General features: G+C 41.3%; 2 protein-coding genes and 1 long non-coding RNA gene across 10 annotated transcripts in view; 1 reads left to right on the top strand and 2 right to left on the bottom strand.

Annotated features, from left to right (window-relative positions):
* The window catches only part of LOC103555170 (ceruloplasmin-like), a 28503-nt gene extending 25396 nt beyond the window's left edge, over positions 1–3107 (bottom strand). Inside the window, exons 1-3 of one of the 3 annotated variants that reach the window (XR_011527208.1) lie at positions 2851–3107; positions 1753–2003; positions 387–599 (exon numbers count right to left, since the gene is read on the bottom strand). Coding sequence is in view for 2 of the 3 variants with exons in the window: in XM_070576292.1 (XP_070432393.1) it covers positions 387–599; positions 1753–2003; positions 2851–3005 (619 nt within the window). In the remaining variant the exon portion in view is untranslated. The remainder of the gene's footprint in view (positions 1–386; positions 600–1752; positions 2004–2850) is intronic. The other 2 variants (XM_070576292.1, XM_008526549.2) reach the window with 2 other exon arrangements.
* LOC139076018 (uncharacterized) lies at positions 326–10632 on the top strand. Its single transcript, XR_011527219.1, has 3 exons — positions 326–522; positions 1534–1615; positions 10301–10632. It is a non-coding gene; the product is annotated as an uncharacterized lncRNA (long non-coding RNA).
* Positions 7683–17153, bottom strand: part of TM4SF18 (transmembrane 4 L six family member 18) — a 28964-nt gene continuing 19493 nt past the window's right edge. For 4 of the 6 annotated variants that reach the window (XM_070576304.1, XM_070576301.1, XM_070576307.1 and 1 more), the window contains one exon: positions 9867–10394. In XM_070576304.1, the coding sequence (XP_070432405.1) occupies positions 10275–10394 (120 nt within the window). In that variant the 3' untranslated portion in view covers positions 9867–10274. Of the gene's footprint in view, positions 10395–17153 lie in introns of all 6 variants that reach the window. The other 2 variants (XM_070576303.1, XM_070576305.1) reach the window with 2 other exon arrangements.

A 17153-nucleotide genomic window follows, 5' to 3' on the forward strand; every position in this document is an offset into this window, starting at 1 on the left:
AGCCCTAGGGAACCAAGCAGGCAAAAAACAGCAGACAGCCTCTCGTCTTCCTACTTCCTCCCACCCTGCTGATTCAACATTTCTCCGTAGTAGAGACAAAGCTGGCAGCAATTTTGTGCTAAGGGGGCTAAGGAGAGGTTTACTGGGTTTGACTGCCATCTAGTGACCAACGTGCATTATTGGACTGGAACTGGGCTGTTGGACTCACGATCGCCATCTAGTGCTCGGAGCCCAAGATGGCAACTTGACTTTCTGGACCCGGAGCCTGAAGGTCCAGGCAGGAAACGGGCGCTCATTGGATAGCAAAATTCCTCTGGGACAGGAAGGGACAGCCCACGTACTCCGGTTGACTCTATTGCTACAAAAAGATTTGAAAAGTATGTTACCTCTTTTACAAGTCAGAATTGGTCCAATAAGTCCCGAAGCCACATCTTTTGGAGTGACTATATGGGAGTGGTAAATCCTCGTCACACAGTTACTGTCACTGGGGCCGGGGCCCTGATTTTCTTCCACATGCCATTTGTAAGTATACTGTTTCCCTGGCTCCAGACGGTCGTCTTTCTTTTGCAGGGCGGTAGTATTATCAGGATACAGAGCACCTAGAAATCGTAACCTGCACTGCAGTCACAGTAACCATCAGACAACACTCTTTTGAACATGACTTATGCTTCCACCGTTAAGCCACAAATGTATGTGAATTTGTGCTTTTAGAATAAGGTGTGCATTTCCCCCCTCCCCTCTCCTGTCTTCTGTCTCCCTAGATCCCCCGAAGTTGGTTTCCACATAAATGCCCAGCTTGGCCAGTTTCTAGACTAAATTGGAACACGGCAGGCAGTGTATTAGCAAACTATCGTCACCTTTATTGGCAGACCCCACAAATATCTATTGTGCACCTTCTGTGTGCCTAGATCTTGGATATTGAGATCCAGCCTCCTGAGTTGCCCTCCATATTTTCTTCACTGCAAGTCAGACTTGGGACCCAGGGCATCAAGACGCATCCACATTGCCTCCAAATAGCCATTGGGGTCCCAAGTGGCCCTCTGCACGGCTTACATTACCCTGAGCTATTACCTTGGTTCTGAATCTTGGGCCTTGTTCTCCTTTCTTTCTTCTTCTCTTTGAATTTCGCCTCAGATCTCCACCTCTGAGGCTGCAACCCTGACAACTGCGGGTAAAGTTCCTTCACTCAGGAGAAGACTTTGGAGCATGGCAGGCCTCTCAGCCTTTGCTCATCCTTTGGGACGCTTCTGCTCCATGTTGAACACAAAGCCCTATCTGCTGACTTTCTCTTCCCTTTCTTTTCCGCACACCTTCAGGCAGTGGTGACTGTTGATGTCTCGGAGAGAAGATACTGTCTCGAGAATAGGCACTTCTCTTGATACTGATGTTTTCCAAGAGGCTAATCCTCCTCTACTAGGAAATGGAAATGAAAACAGTATTTCTGCCAACCTAACATGTAGCTTGTGGGTGTCTCCTATACACTACTATTATTATTCGTGTGCACGTGAGTGAGAAGCATGTGTTCCTTTCCAGGAATTGCACACGGCTGGTCACTCGTTTAAGATGAGAAATTGGAAGGGGACTGTCTTGGATATAAACATTAAAGACATCAGAAGTAAGTCTACACTGACCTCAAACTACTCCCGGTTCAGAATGATGACCAGTCCACCACCACCTTGCTTTTCCTAAGGCGTTGGGCTCACACTCTCCATAAGCAAAAGCTGAGAAATGTGAAAAAAGAGGATCACTCACCTTCGTTTTCTTTAGTGTAGGAGACTCCGTGAGGATGGAAGCCATAGATTCTTGAAGCAAAATTTTTTACTTGTACGTAAATGAAGTCTCCCGTCTCTGCCTTAATTATTGGTCCTAAAAACCCCAGCCAGGATGGTTTTTCAATGATTGCTTGAAATGTGTCATCGGCATACTGAAAGTACAAAGCCTTTTTATAGACAGGCCCTATCCTATCTCGGCCTTGCCGTAGATATGTTTGGGATTGATAGTCTCTGTAGAAAATAAACATAAAAAGGGAGAACCTTAACAAATTTTGACTGGAAAGAAAACAGTGTTCAATCAACTGAAACTAGAAGTCAGAAGCTTTTTAGCCCAATTTTGATAAAGAAAACTCAGACACTGAGAAGATCTGAAGGAAGGCAATAAAACTGTTGTAGGCAAGGAGAATGTTGGCGTGGCTGAGGAAGAGATCAAGTACAAGTGTAGCAAGAATATGTATGGCATTTTGGTTTAAAAGACTTACCAAATTCTTTGTAATCAACCACGGAAATGTCTCTCACTCCACTTTGAGGTTACGTTAGCTCTCAAGTGTGGGTTAAGCAAGCCTTATGACTTAAGATTGTTTACACATTTAAATGGATTTGTGGATTTGTTGGTAGAATTGAGGGCATTTAGGCCCACAGATGTAATAAATCAGAATCCCACTCACCACCTCTAGATTTCCCCCTCCCCATTGTCTGAAGAGAGAAAGCGAGAAGATGCTACAATATTGCAGCTCTCTGCCATACTCTCCGTATCAGAAGGAAAGGTATGGTTTTACAGCTTGAGCACCCCTCAAACAAAATGGACGATAAACACAGAATTAGAGATGAGCGCTGAAATAATGTGTCGCGAGGGCAAGAATGGCGATAATCTCAGGAAGGAGCAATTTCTGATTTATATTAATATCTGTCTTCCATGCCATGTTTACACTAAAAGAACAAAGAAAGTGGTTCCAACATCAAATGTGCCCTTAAAGGGCCAGTCATGGGTAATTCCTCATCAGCATTTTATCAATGAGTTACAATTACCAACTTCTGCTTCTGATAGTGACTTTTTCAATGCAAAGGTATTACTTACTGATCTTCTAAAATAGGCTTCCCATTGAGCATATTTTTACCAGTTGGAGCATAGTTCCAAGTAGTTTCTCTGATTCCTATGTAGTAGTGCCTATCTTTTGCCAAACCTAGAGAACTAATAGAAAACAGAAAGGTCAGTGGCAAAAGCACCTTCATTTTCAAAGCCTGAGCCTGGAGAGGCTAACGGGGTGACCTGTGTCTTCCTTTTATAATCCAAGCTTTCTTCCTTTATTTGTGTCCATTTACATAAATCAGGGCTGGGTAAGAGCCCGTCGTCAACTTCATCTACATGTATGTCATTGCCGTTCTGAATGCATTTGGTTTCTATTAGTCAGGCCGGGTGAAATGTTACATAACCATAGAGAATGCCGGTTCCTGACCCAGTCCGTGTACACTGCCAGTTTAGAGTGTGCTTGAATTACTGGATGGATGGGCTACCCAGATCATCTATCATCCCCTGACAATTATTGTCTGTTCCTGGATTATAGGCGTCCCCTCCAGTAAAATCTCCAGCCTCCATTTTCTCACTGTTCCAGTTCATCCTACAAATCATTCCCGGATTCTTCTTTAAATGTTACTTTTAATGACTTACTCCCCTAGAGGATAATTTAAATTCCTTCTCATTTATGGCTTTCTTTAAGTTTTTCTCAAATTTCTTGACATTTAAGACTACCCATATTCTAGCCCCTAATCTAGTATTCCAAGTTTGTCTCCACAATTCCCTTCGGGGTCCCTCCCCTCTGGGAAGTTGTCTTATTAGGGACACAGTGTGGAGTCGGGGAGAATGCATGAGCACCGGAATCAGAGAGCCCTGGGCTCAGATCTTAAATCTGCCACTTACAAGTTGTGTGACCTGTGTGAATGTGGAACTCAATTTCTTCGTTTATAAAATGATAATAATGTTACTTACCCAAAGAAGAAGTCGTGAAAATTAAACAAGACAGCACATGTTGTAGAGGAGCTTGGGGCGCCTGGTACACAGTCGATATTCAACAAGCGTCATTTGCCTGCCTTTCCCTATTGTTACAATGGACTTTCTGAACGCATCTCCTTGCATGCACACCTGTTCCCCAGCCTGGTATTCCCTCCCTCCTCATCTTCCTTCCTTAGTTTATTCAGATTTTTCCTATTCTTCAAGCCTTGACTGATGCTTGCCCTCCTCGGTGAAGCCATCCCTGACCATTTCAGCAGACAGACATCCCTGCTTTCTGAATTCACCAGCCAAGTCAAGAGCTGGCAATTAACCACATGCTGGTTTAAACAATACTTTCGTCTTGTTCGAATGTTCATGCGGTATTTTCTCTACCCTCAGTAGATGATAGCTCCTGTAGATTAGGGACTACTTCTTTTTATTCTGTATATCTCCCAGAGATATCAAGAAATAAATGTTAACTCTTTTGGAACCAGTCAATAGAGTGCCTTGGCCACGGTTCCAGTAAGTGGGGAAAGGAGCAGGGTCTTTATTTGCCATTGATCTGTGTATCGGCATGTATTGGGATGTCTATTACTGTCAGGTAGCGTCGAGACTTTACAATTTGAAAGTCACCATGCTCTCAGCAGGCAGAGTGACGCAGTGGTACTTTGACTTGGGTTTGGAAACTCACGGAACTATGAAGGCAGTGCGATCCTATGGCGCGTGTTGCTCTGCAGTGCGCTTTTATTCCTCAACTCCGTGTGTTAGACTCTACATACCACTAACTGGGAATCCACTTCTTTCATTTTAATTGCATCGTTTTTTTTCTATTATGAATATACTTCATTTGCTTTTTAAAACATACAAAATCAAAGTGTATTTTTCCTCGGCATACATACAGATATCAATACACACTTAAGGAAACGCCCCATGGTGTACATATCAAACTGAATACAGCTCTGAGAGGAAGAGAGAGGGTTATTATATTTAAATTTTTTATAAAGAAAATGAATTTCTATATTATTTGGTGTAAAAAATCAACAAAATGTTTGGGGGGGTTTGCATTAAAAAATAATGAGGCTATAATCTACCTTATGAGCAACTGTTGCTAAGTTCTACACAGGCCAAAAGTTCCAGGCTCTCATATCACAAAGTTTTTCACATTTGTGAAATTTTGGTGAGTTTTAAGAGGAAGTTGGGTAAACAGCCCGCTGTTTTGGTAGAATTTAATGTCACCAGCAGATGTTGGAAGGAATTCAGAAAAGCGATACCTGGAGGGACTGAGGTGGGTGGAGAAACGAAAGGAGACCCAAGAGGAAGGGACTCACCTCTGGCACCTTCTGGGAAAGAGTTGAAAGGGTTGGAGAGAAGACGCAAGTCAGACGTGGCAGGTCTCCCGAGGGAGGGATTAGGGATGAGCTCTCTGACCTCAAGGGGGAGATCCAGTGGTGTTGGGGTAGTTGGAAGCTGTGGTCTCACAGATTCCGCTCCATATGTGGAGGAACCTCATAACCATCCCTGTTAGTGAGGCCTGACCAGCTGCTGTAGAAGGACCCGCTCATCAGGCAGGTGGGCTGGGTTCCTTAAATGGGCTTTCAAATGTCCCTTTATCCGGAAATTCTATGACTTCCTTCCTCATCCTCCCAGGAAGAAGGATTTTACTCTGGAATGTGTATAATAGAAGACCATTCAGCTGGCATTTTTTGTCTGTGGTAGGTACCCGATAAGGTCAAAGAAGTCTAGTGCGTTCAAATCAAACACCTCTAGCTCCAGGTCCTCCTCCACCATTTATTATTCGTGTATTTTGGGACAAGTTGCAGAATCATTCTGATCCTGAGTCCCCTTATCTGTAACTCAAGGGTAATAATAACTAAATCTCAAGGCTCCTGAAGGACCAGCTTCCACCTAACACAGAGCAGGCATTCAAAGACAGTGAGCAGGGCCGGCCCGGTGGCTGAGTGGTTAAGTTTGTGCCCTCCGCTTCAGTGGCCCAGGGTTTCGCTGGTTCAGATCCTGGGTGTGAATTTGGCACCGCTCACCAGGCCATGTTGAGGTGGCGTCCCACATAGCACAACCCGAAGGACCACAACTAAAATATACAACTACGTACTGAGGTGAAATATACAACTATGCTTTGGGGAGAAAAAAAGAAGAAGATTGGCAACAGTTGCCAATCTTTAAAAAAAAAAAAAAAGACAGCTAGCAACCTCCCCCAGAAAACGAAAATGGTGTTGTGAAGTATTCGTTGTCTTCTCAACAAATGATGGGAAAACTGGCTTCTACTTTTTTTAGGGAAGGGAGGAGCAGAAGGAAGCACTTTTTCTTAGGTAGTGTTATAATTTGTGGCTTGTCAAGACAGAAATAACTTTTGCAGTCCTATCCTTCCCTGCCTGCATGGCCCTCAGCAGATCAGTCTTTTGGAGGTGCAGCAGTATTTGAAGTTACCATTATATGACTATATCCTTGGTTTGTAGCCCAAGAGCATAAGGCGACTTACTTAGCTCAGCTTTGTTGAATTTAGACCAAAGACGTGAGCTCAAACACCTTGGAGGAAAATTTGGATTCCTTCCTGGTTTTTCCGTTCAACCACTGAAATAACAGAGCGCATGAAAATATGCATAAGGATCTAGTGATAACAGCATCTTATGTTTGTAAAAAGCCTTACAATATATAAAATACCTTACAAAAGAAAAATCTTACCCTATGTAATCTTCACAACACTCTCCTCTAACCCCCACCCCTTATACCTGTTTAATAGATGAGGTCTCCAGAGCTCTAAGGTCAAGTAAGCTGCTGCAGGATGCACACTGTCAAGTTACAGCAACAGGAGTCCAACAGAAATCATTGGATTCAAGTCAAATGTTTCTTCCATGTGACCTTATTACCTGGCTTCAATAGTTTAAGTGTGTACACTTCTATGTTATCAACAAATGCTAAGTTTTGCTCAGAATGTATGAGTCTAATCGTATCTTCCGATGAGGTAGACCAATGGAATTTAAATGATTTGGGGCCAAGATGGGGAGCTTAAGGCTAACTTTTACATCCATTTCTGCTCTTTCTATTACTTCTATCAATAACCACCATTTATTGCAAATCAGATCTTCCTTAGCCACTTTGCAAACATTAGCTCTAATTGCATCAGCAAATCCTGAAAGGGAGGTTTATTAAGGTCTTTTTATCTGGAACTTGGGGGTTTTAAACAACTAGCTAATCTAGCTACTTTGGGGAAACTGTCAACCAGATTGCAGTGGTGTTAGTGCTGTCAGTAGACGCCTCAAACTCAACTTGCCCAAATATGAACCCCTACAAATTCTAGTTTTAGTTCCAACATGTAAAAAGCTTGGAAGTCATGACTGCCATCCTTACAACAAGAAACACCGGACAAAATGGAAATTAACAACTTTTCTTGAACCCATCAGAGAAAAGAGTTTGTAGGGCAAACCACCATTCCCAAATCTGGAGAGTCAGGCACATCTAGAGAGTCATAGGAGAGATCTGCTTTCCTGGAGCCATAAACTGGTAGGAACACTGAAATGGTAATTTCAGTGAATTGCTGGAGACTGAGTACAGACTAGCATGAGAGTGAGAAACTCCTGGGGGCTACAGCCTTAGTGGGGTCCCCCAACACTTTCATGGGCCTTATTTCCAGGAATGCTACCAGGTTCTCCAGGTGGAGATCTGAGAAAGGTCCCCACATGGCTCTGATGGGGGAAAGAGAAGTGTCAACCTTGTGAAATAGACTGAGAGACTTCTCCATAACAAAGGCTTGTTCTCCATGGGGAAGACTTTATCAGAGGCTTGTCCCAGAGCCATGGGAGAGGGTCTCTCTCAGTCCAGCCTCCTGTAGGCTTCCTGTTCACCTAAGGGGGTGAGGGGCTGGTTTACAGGAAGAAACACTTGACAAGGTCACAGGCAAGAAATAGAGGTTGACTAAAAGACTGAGATTTATTTGGAAGATTGTAGAATGTTCTCCCTCCATTACACCTTATTAGGATACAAACAGGGCTCCAGTATAATAACAGTGAATGACAGCTGAAAAAGCTATAAGACACAGACTGTCCCTAAGAAGAAATACTTAGGGAAGCCCAAAGGCAAGAGAGAAGTTTAAAAAACAAACAAAAAGAACACCAGAGGAGTTTGAAGACTCTGGCACTTATAGTTATAGCAAACAGTGAACAAAGCCCAGCCTTTAGCTGGATTATGATAAATCGTCACACCAAAGGCCTACTTACCTCAATTCCTGTTACCCAATATGACATTTTTAAGTAAAAAATTATGAGGCACACCAAAAAGCGAGAAAAAACAACCTGAAGAGATAAAGCAAGTATCAGAACCAGACTCAAATAGGAACCAAATGTTGGAATTGTCAGACATGGAATTTAAAATGACTATGGTTAACAATGTTAAGGGCTATAATGGAAAAAGTAGACAACACAAAAGAACAGATAGGTAATGTAAGTAGAGAGATGAAAATTCTAAGAAAGAATCAAAGCAAAATGCTAGAAATCAAAAACATTGTAATAGAAATGAAGGATGATTTGATGCTTCATTAGACTGGACACAGCCAGAGAGAGAATCAGTGAACTTGAAGATCAGTCAATAGAAACTTCCAAAACTTTTTACAAAGAGAAAAAAAAATGCAAACCAAAACAAACAAACAAAACACATTATGTTGTATACCTAAAACTAATATAATGTTATGTGTCAACTATACCTCAATAAAACAAACAAAACAGAACATCCAAAAACTATGGGATAATTTCAAAACACGTCACACATACAATAGTGGAATAGCAAAAGAGGAAGAAAGAAAGTGTAAAATAAATATTTGAAGTAACAACAACCAAGAACTTTCCAAAACTAATGACAGACACCAAACTACAGATCCAAGATCCAAGAAGTCAGAGAGGACCAAATGTCAGAATAAATACCAAACAAAATAAAACAAAACAACCCTATACCTAAGCCTATCCTATTCAAACTACAGAAAACCAAAGGTGAAGGGAAAATCTTGAAAGAAGTCAGAAGAGGGAAAATATCTTATCCATATAGAAACAAAGAGTTATAAAACTGAACCGATTTTGCTCATGCCTGAAAGTCGTTCCATTCACTGCCTGCATTTCAGTTAATGGTACCACCAGCCTTCTCATATCCCAGGCCAAAAATCTTGGATTCATCCTTAGCTCTTCTTTTTTTCACCTTTCACCTCCAGTCTGTCACCTGTTGAAAATATATTTAAAACCAGCCACTTCTCACCGCCTCTACTGATACTTGCTGGTTCAAGCCACCGTGGCGTCCCTCTGGAGTACCGGAAAAGCCTCCCAAATAGTCTCCCTTCTTCCAGCTTTGCCTCTCTTCAGTCTGTTCTTAACACAGCAGTCTGAGTGACCCTTTAAAAATATAAATTCTATCAGGTCATTCCTCTGCTCAATGCCTTGCAAGGACTCCTATTTCTTGCAGAATAAAATCCACTGTCCTTTCTATGGCTTTCAACACTCCCTTCTCATCTTACCTCCCATTACCTCTTTTCTCTCATCTCCACTCTTCTCTCCTTTGCTCATTCTGCTCCAGGCAGGCTTGTCTCCTTGCTGTTCCTTTAACGTACTAGCCACACTTGCTACATAAGGCCCTTGCACTAACTCTTCCCTCTGCCTGAACACTCTTCCCTCAGATATCCTGAAGGCTCCGTCCTTGGCCCCCTTCAAGTCTGAAATGTGACACACTCAGTGAGGTCTCCGCTGATCACTTGATTCACTGTCACTGCCTGCTCCAGCTCCCTTCTCCCCAGTGCTCTGGAGCATCTGGCTTTTTCTTTCGTCCATAGCACATATTCTAATTTACTATAAACATTTTCTTATTTATCAGGTTTGTAGTTCATGGTCTATCTCTTCTTTGAAAATGTAAGCTCCATAAGGGCAGGAGTTTTTGTTGATTTTGTTTGTTGATGTCTCTGGTACCTAGAGCAGTGTTTGGTATAAACTATGTGCCTAATAAAGTTGTGTTTCATGAATACATTGTGGGATACCCTGAAACTGGCTATGTGGCCTGGGAAAACGAGAGTAGCAACAATAGTGATGATAATAATCATTCCGGAGGTGCTTTCTATGTGTTAAGCGCTTTATGCGTTTAATTCATTTAATCCTGACAACCTCAAGAGTGAGGCAATGGAAGCAAAAGGAAGGTAGGACTCCTGCCCACCAAGGTCATAGAGCTGGTTAGACACAGAACCAGGATTGGGACTTCCAGGCATTCTGGCTCCAGAGCCCACGTTCTTGGCCAATGTGCTGTACTGAGAAATCGGATTATCTCTCTGTACCTCAGGCTTTTTCCTCTTTATTCCATGTTGTTGTGCTGGATTATTTTTAAGGATCCTTCTAGGTCCACAAAATCATACGTCACTCTGCTTCACTACTTTACCTACTTTGCTGAAGATTTCCCGACTAAGCTATCCGATAATGACTTGATGGAACCAGGAACCAGTGGCCCTGTGGACATCACATTGCAGATCCTTCCTAATGTCCATGCTTCCTCTTTTCAGATGCAAATATGACACAACCGTGCCTGAGTAAACTTGTTTTTCCCCACGACGATACAATGCCGGTTAGTCCTGCTTGTCCAGGTTCTCCTCGTACCTTAAGGATGAACAAAAAGTGATTAGGTAAATCAACGTCCTTCAAAGAGAGCAGAACAATTGTAAACAGCCCGATGAATCAGAACTAGCCCAGCATCAGCTCCTGCTGTTTGGGGTAGATCAGAACTCTTGCGGGAGACAGACTGGGGAAGCTCGGTACAGCTGGAGATATTCAACTGGCCAGAAATACCGGGATAGAAAACGGCAAGATCAATAAAGAAAATTTTATTGGAAAAAAAGAGCTTTTAGTGTTCTTTGTTTGCCAGTTATGAGCCATTTCTACTTCACTGTATATGTGAATGACTCTCAACTATAGGAAGTCCTGTCTTCATTCACGTATTCAGCATTCAACAAGTGCTTATGGAGAGTCTCTATGTGTCTAGCCTTGTTCCAATTGCTAAGGGAGTAACGACATTTATCGAATTGGGCAGTACAATGAGTGAAGAGGGCCTGTGGGTGATGGTGCAGCCACAAGCAAAATATGGCCAGACAGAGAACACAACCTCATTTCTTGTCTGTGCCTCAAATATATTGCCCAGTTTGTTTACTTCTTGCATTACTAAAACCAACCCATCTTCAGTGGATGAATATTTGACATCTTGAAAGACTGTAAAAAGAATTATTGTCACAGAATGTCAGGGCAATTCCGGAGAAGAATACCTGACAACTGTTTGGAACCATGACTTGGAGAGTCTTTACATTCACGTGGATATGCAGGTTGGAATGCACGTAATGCATTCATTCTGTGTTTCTTATTAAAACAGTTACAGTATGTCCCATTCACAACTCTTCAGCATGCTCTCAGCTAAAAAACAAATGTGTTGATTGCAGAAATTCATTTGTAATTCATCTTTTGGACCTCTGAATGACTTTTCTCCCATTGAAGGATTGTTCGAGTGGTAGGTGGATGCCACCTCCGCCCTCCAAATGCCATTATAACCCCAAATTTAGATGAAATAACTAAAGATAGTTGCTACCAGAAAACGGCCACTTAAAGAGAATCCCTTTGAAACTGGAAACAAAATATTTGATTAGAACTTTATTGTTAGAAAGAAAACCACCTAAGAAAATAAGCTTATTTTGTCTTAAATTAGTTTAAATCCTACTTTTTTTGATTTTTGAAAAGACAGTGCCACGTGGTTCAATCTGATACTTACCACATTTTGATTAGATTTATGAGTCTGCGCCAAATCTTAGAATGAACCAGAAATAAATCAAGTCTTGTTTGGGTTTAATTTTATAATTTTTGTTGACAAAGATTTATGGGAACATAATATCAAGTCCTTCATTTCATTCTCGATTCTTGCAGCACCTTCACAAATAGGGGTATTTTGCCTAAATATTAGAGGGCATGCTAAGGGCGTCTTTTAATCTATAAGACTCAAATCCTTCTTTTGACACACAGAACCTGTCATCATCCTTTTTAACTTCGTTTTCTTTGAATGTTTACTAGTCCAGCTCTGCCAGATACTTATGTGTCACAACTTTGTGTGTGATGTGAGTAGTTCCCCATTACTTTCAAATCCTGCGTTATGTACATTTAATCGGCATTCCATTTGCAACACCAGAGGAACAAGTATATTGACGCAATAAAGAGGGAAAGATATTTGTGTCACATGGGAAGAAATGTTTAAACGGGACTAACATCATAAGTGTCACTTTAAACAAACAATCATTGGGTTCCTGTGTATTTATATTTATAATAAACCAGGTAGAAGACCACTCAGATGCAAATCTAACAACTAAAGAAAAATTTTAAAACGTGTATGTAATAGTGTAAAAAATTTTGTTTTGAATGTTGGTTCTTCAAAAAAGAAGCTTTAATTAGAGAAACAGGAATGATGGTTCATCTTACATACTTTACATACAAGCTGGTATTTGACTTCAGAAGTTAATAAAATCAATTTTTATGTAGATGAATCATTTGACAAACACGATTTTTTTCTCCTTGGAATTAGTCTTTCAATATCACGATGCTTAAAACACATCACACCATATTAAGAACTGTTTTGTACTTTTACAAAAGCAATTTTAACAGTCACATTTTCAGACTTTTTGATTCACATGTATTCCAGTCACTTTTGTGTTTTAAAGATTCCTCATTTGTCCCCACACTTTTTAGCTTAAAATTTCAAACTACAGAAAAATTTAAAGAATAATACAATGAACACTTGTATTCCCTTTCCTGGATTCATCAATAATTGACATTTGCCACATGTGTTTTATCTCTTTATATATAGCGACTTTTTCTCTGAATCGTTTAAAAGTCGTTTGTAGATATGTCACTCCTAATGCTTAGCATACATCTCTTAAGAGTAAGGATGTTCTCAGCCATCATCACAATATCATTATCACACCCAACCTAACACTGATATTGAAAACTTGACTAATAGTCCATAATCAAAGTTCCCCAATTATCTCATTAATGTCCTTTATAGCTTTTTTTCTTCCTTTTTTCTGACCCAGAATCCAATCATGGAGCATATTTGCATTTGGTTGTCATGTCTCTTAAGTATCTTTTATCATAGAAAAATTTCCTGACTTTTTTTGATCCTTTATTTTTTTATTTAAAGTTTTCTTATTTATTTCTTTTTTTAATTGAGATTCATAATAGTTTACATCATTGTGAAATTTTAGTTGTACATTATTTCTTGTCTGTTACCACGTAAGTGCTCCCCTTCACCCCCTGTGCCCACCCTCCACCCCCCTTCCCCTGGTAACCACTGAACTGTTTTCTTTGTCCATGTGTTTGTTTATATTCCACAGATGAGTGAAATAATATGGTGTTTGTCTTTCTCAATCTGGCTTATTTCGCTTAGCATAAAACCCTCCAGGTCCATCCATGTTGTTGCAAATGGGACAACTTTTTTATTCAAATGGGACTTTTTTATGGCTGAGTAGTATTCCATTTATATACATATACCACATCTTCTTTATCCAATCATTAGTTGATGGGCACTTGGATCGTTTCCATGTCTTGGCTATTGTGAAGAGTGCTGCAATGAACATAGGGGTGCATATGTTACTTTGGATTTGTTGATTTCAAGTTGTTTGGGAAGATACTCAGTAGTTGGATGGCTGGGTCATATGGTAGTTCTATTTTTAGTTTTTTGAGGAATCTCCGTACTGTTTTCCATAGTGTCTGCACCAGTTTGCATTCCCACCAGCAGTGTATGAGGGTTCCCTTTTCTCCTCATCCTCTCTAACATTTGCTGTTTTGGGTCTTGGTAATTACAGCCATTCCGACTGGTGTAAGGTGATAGTTCATTGTAGTTTTGATTTGCATTTCCCTAATTATAAATGATGTTGAGCATCTTTTCATGTGCCTATTGGCCATCTGTATAACTTCCTTTGAAAAATGTCTGTTCATATCCTCTGCCCATTTTTTGATCAGGCCGTTTGGGTTTTTTTGTTGAGTTGTGTGAGTTCTTTATATACTTTGGGTATCAACCACTTGTCTGATAAATGATTTGCAAATACTTTCTCCCAATTTGTGGGTTGCGCTTCCATTTTGTTGACAGTTTCCTTTGCTTTGTAGAAGCTTTTTAGTCTGATGTAGTCCGTTTGTTAACTTTTTCTTTTGTTTCCCTTACCCAATTAGACATGGTATTCAAAAAGATGTGGCTAAGACCAATGTCAAAAAGCGTACTGATTATATTTTCTTCTAGGATTTTTATGGTTTCAGTTCTTACGTTCAAATCTTTAATCCATTTGGAGTAAATTTTTGTGTATGGAGTAAGATAATGGCCCACTTTCATTCTTTTGCATGTGGCTGTCCAGTTTTCCCAACATCATTTATTGAAGAGACTTTCCTTTCTCCGCTGTATGTTCTTGGCTCCTTTGTTAAAGATTAACTGTCCATAAATGTGTGGTTTTATTTCTGGGCTTTCAATTCTGATCCATTGATGTGTTTGTCAGTTTTTGTGCCAGTATTTTGGTCCTTTATTATATTTACATTTTTGAAGAGCACAGTTTTGCAGAATGTTGCATAATTTGGATTTATGTGGTTGCTTCCTCCTTATTAAATTCAGGCTAAACATTTTTTGACAGGAACATCACATGGGTAATATCGTGTACTTCCCATCACATCAGGAAGCACATGACACCAGTGCTCACCATCGCTGGTAACGTTACACACCTTAGTTTGAGTTTTCCTAAAAGCAAACTGTGAGATGAGGGCTTAGGTACAAGTAGTTTATTTGGGATGTGACCCCAGGACGTACAATGAGAGAGTGAGGGAATGAGACAGGGAAGGGAGAAAAGCCAATAAGTGAGTAAATTAATGCTGTGGGCAAGGGGGGCTCAGTCCAGCTGGGGATTCTTTGAGAAACTGAATGCCCTCCTCAGAATTATCCTATTGAAGGGCAAGGAAGTTATGGAATTTATCCACCAACTCTCATTGATTGAAGGTCATTGCTGGGTGTCAACTCCCAGGCACTTCTGACCTGCCCAGTGTGCTGTACAAGCATGCTCTTGCCCCCAGAGAGGATCTTCAGGTAGAGAGATGCAGAAAGCCATTTTTCCTGGATATCTATTCCTAAACAATATATTGTTTATTTTTGAAGAAAAAAATAAGGGCCAGCCCCATGACCGATTGGTTGAGTTTGTGTGTTCCGCTTCAGTGGCCTGGGGTTTGTGGGCTCAGATCTGGGGTGCGGACCTACACACCGCTCATCAAGCCATGCTGTGGTAGTGTCTCACATACAAAAAGAGGAAGGTTAGCACAGATGTTAGCTCAGGGACAATCTTCCTCAAGAAAAAACAGGAAGATTGGCAACAGATGTTAACTCAGGGCCAATTGTCCTCACCAAAAAAAAAAAAAAGAAGAAGAAAAAAATAATAGCAAGCATAAACTTGTTTGTGTTAGAAAAGGGACAACTGTGACACCGTTGGATGAAAGTTCTGGGAGAAGGCAAGCTGAACAGGCTCCAGCCTGCCTCCTACGGCCCAGCAGCTCTCGGGAGTGGGCTGAGGAGCACATCTGGGGAGGGAGGGACTCCGGTGCCCTTAGCTCACCTACACCGAGGAAAACAGAAGGGAGAGTAGGCACATCACCAGGCAAACCAAACACTGATAAAAATCTCACCCTGGCTACTGCCCTCAAGTTAAAACGATGGGACGTTGGCAGGGGGCTCTTGGTGATGCCTACTCAGCCCACCCCGGCCTCTCAGTTCCCACGGCCCCAATGCGCTGGGTGCTCCACACCCGGCCAACAGGTGTTACTGTGTCCCTTCTTTCTGGGAATTCCCCCTGCTCTCTCCTGTTTCCTGAAGCCTGAAGGGAAGAAGAAGAGGAAGAAATCTTTTGTTTCGGTGGTGTCCGTTCTCCAGGAACTCCTTGAAAGGGGAACTTTTTGAGAACTTACTCGTCAGGAAATGTCAGGTATCATGGAAATAATTTACTTTAGGATTTAAAAGGCCTTGCTCCACAATCTTCGCCCGATTTAACCGCTCAGAAGTTTAAAGCCGATATAATTTCCTCTACTTCGTACATGACCTGTTCTTTTTTCTCGGGAAGCATGTAGAATATCCTTTTCTAGTCGAGGCTGATTAAACTTCATTTGGCGTGTCCTTCCTGTCTGTGTACCCATGCTCCTCAGTTTCACCGAATTTTCTTGAATTATAAGGACTTCTGCCCTCCACTTTCTCTGTTCTTTCTTTCTAGGTATTCCTATTACTTGGTGTTGGACTACTTTGACTGACCGGTTCTCTAATTTTCTTAGTTTTTGCTCTATTAAAAAAAAAAAACTCTCATTCTTTTTTCTCTGCTCTGAGTGATACCTCAACTTCATTTTTCAAACTTCTACTGAGTTTTTTGTTTATGCCATCTTGTTTTTACCTCCCAAGAGTTCTTTTGTTCTATTTTTTTTATAACTTTCTCATCTTTTTTTTATGAACATAGAATCTTCTCTTATCTTTCTGAGGAATGAATGATATTTGTTTTATTTTTTTAAGATTTCTTCTCTCCAAATTCGTTTCCTCCAAATTGGTCTTTATTTAAATTTGTTTTGGTCTCTCTCTTCCATTTAAGAGGCTTTCATCAGACGCTGGGGATCCCTGTCTGTCTGCTCATGATAATGAATGGAGGAAAGAGCTGAATGGAAACTGAGTGTGTGTGTGTGTGTGTGTGTGTGTGTGTGTGTGTGTGGCTTACTGATTCTGAACTTCACTGATGGGTGAACTGGATGACCCGTTAATTAGGAATTCTGAATATCACTGTGTTGGTTTCCTATTGTTACTGTGACAAGTAACCACAAACTTAGTGACATAAAACAACACAAATTTATTATCTTATAGTTCTGGAGAGCAGAAGTCCAAAATCAGTTTCCCTGGACTAAAACTGAGATTTCAGCAGGCCTGAGTTCCGTCCGGAGGCTGCAGGCCGGAATCCGCTTCCCTGAGTTCTCCACCTTCTGCAGGCTGCCTGCGCGCCCGCCTTGATCCCCTTCCTCCACCTTCGAAGCCGGCAGTGTAGCATCTTCCGTCTGATTCCTGTTTCTGTTCTTCCATCTTCTCTCTGATCTGATGCTTTTGTCTCCCCGTTGTGATTACACTGGACTCACCTGCATGATCCAGGATAAGCCCCCCATTTTAAGATCCTTGGTTGAACCACATCTGCAAAGTCCATTTCCAGGTGACGTATTCACAGGCTCCGGGGACTAGGACGTGGACATTTGGAAGGGGAAGCTCTCACTCAGCCTACCACAGTGAGTGCAGGAGTCTTTCCTCTTGCTCTGGCCAGACTCCCTAGAAAGAGGCTC

Source organism: Equus przewalskii, chromosome 15 (genome assembly GCF_037783145.1).
Source record: "Equus przewalskii isolate Varuska chromosome 15, EquPr2, whole genome shotgun sequence".
In the NCBI taxonomy this organism is placed as follows: Eukaryota; Metazoa; Chordata; class Mammalia; order Perissodactyla; family Equidae; genus Equus; species Equus przewalskii.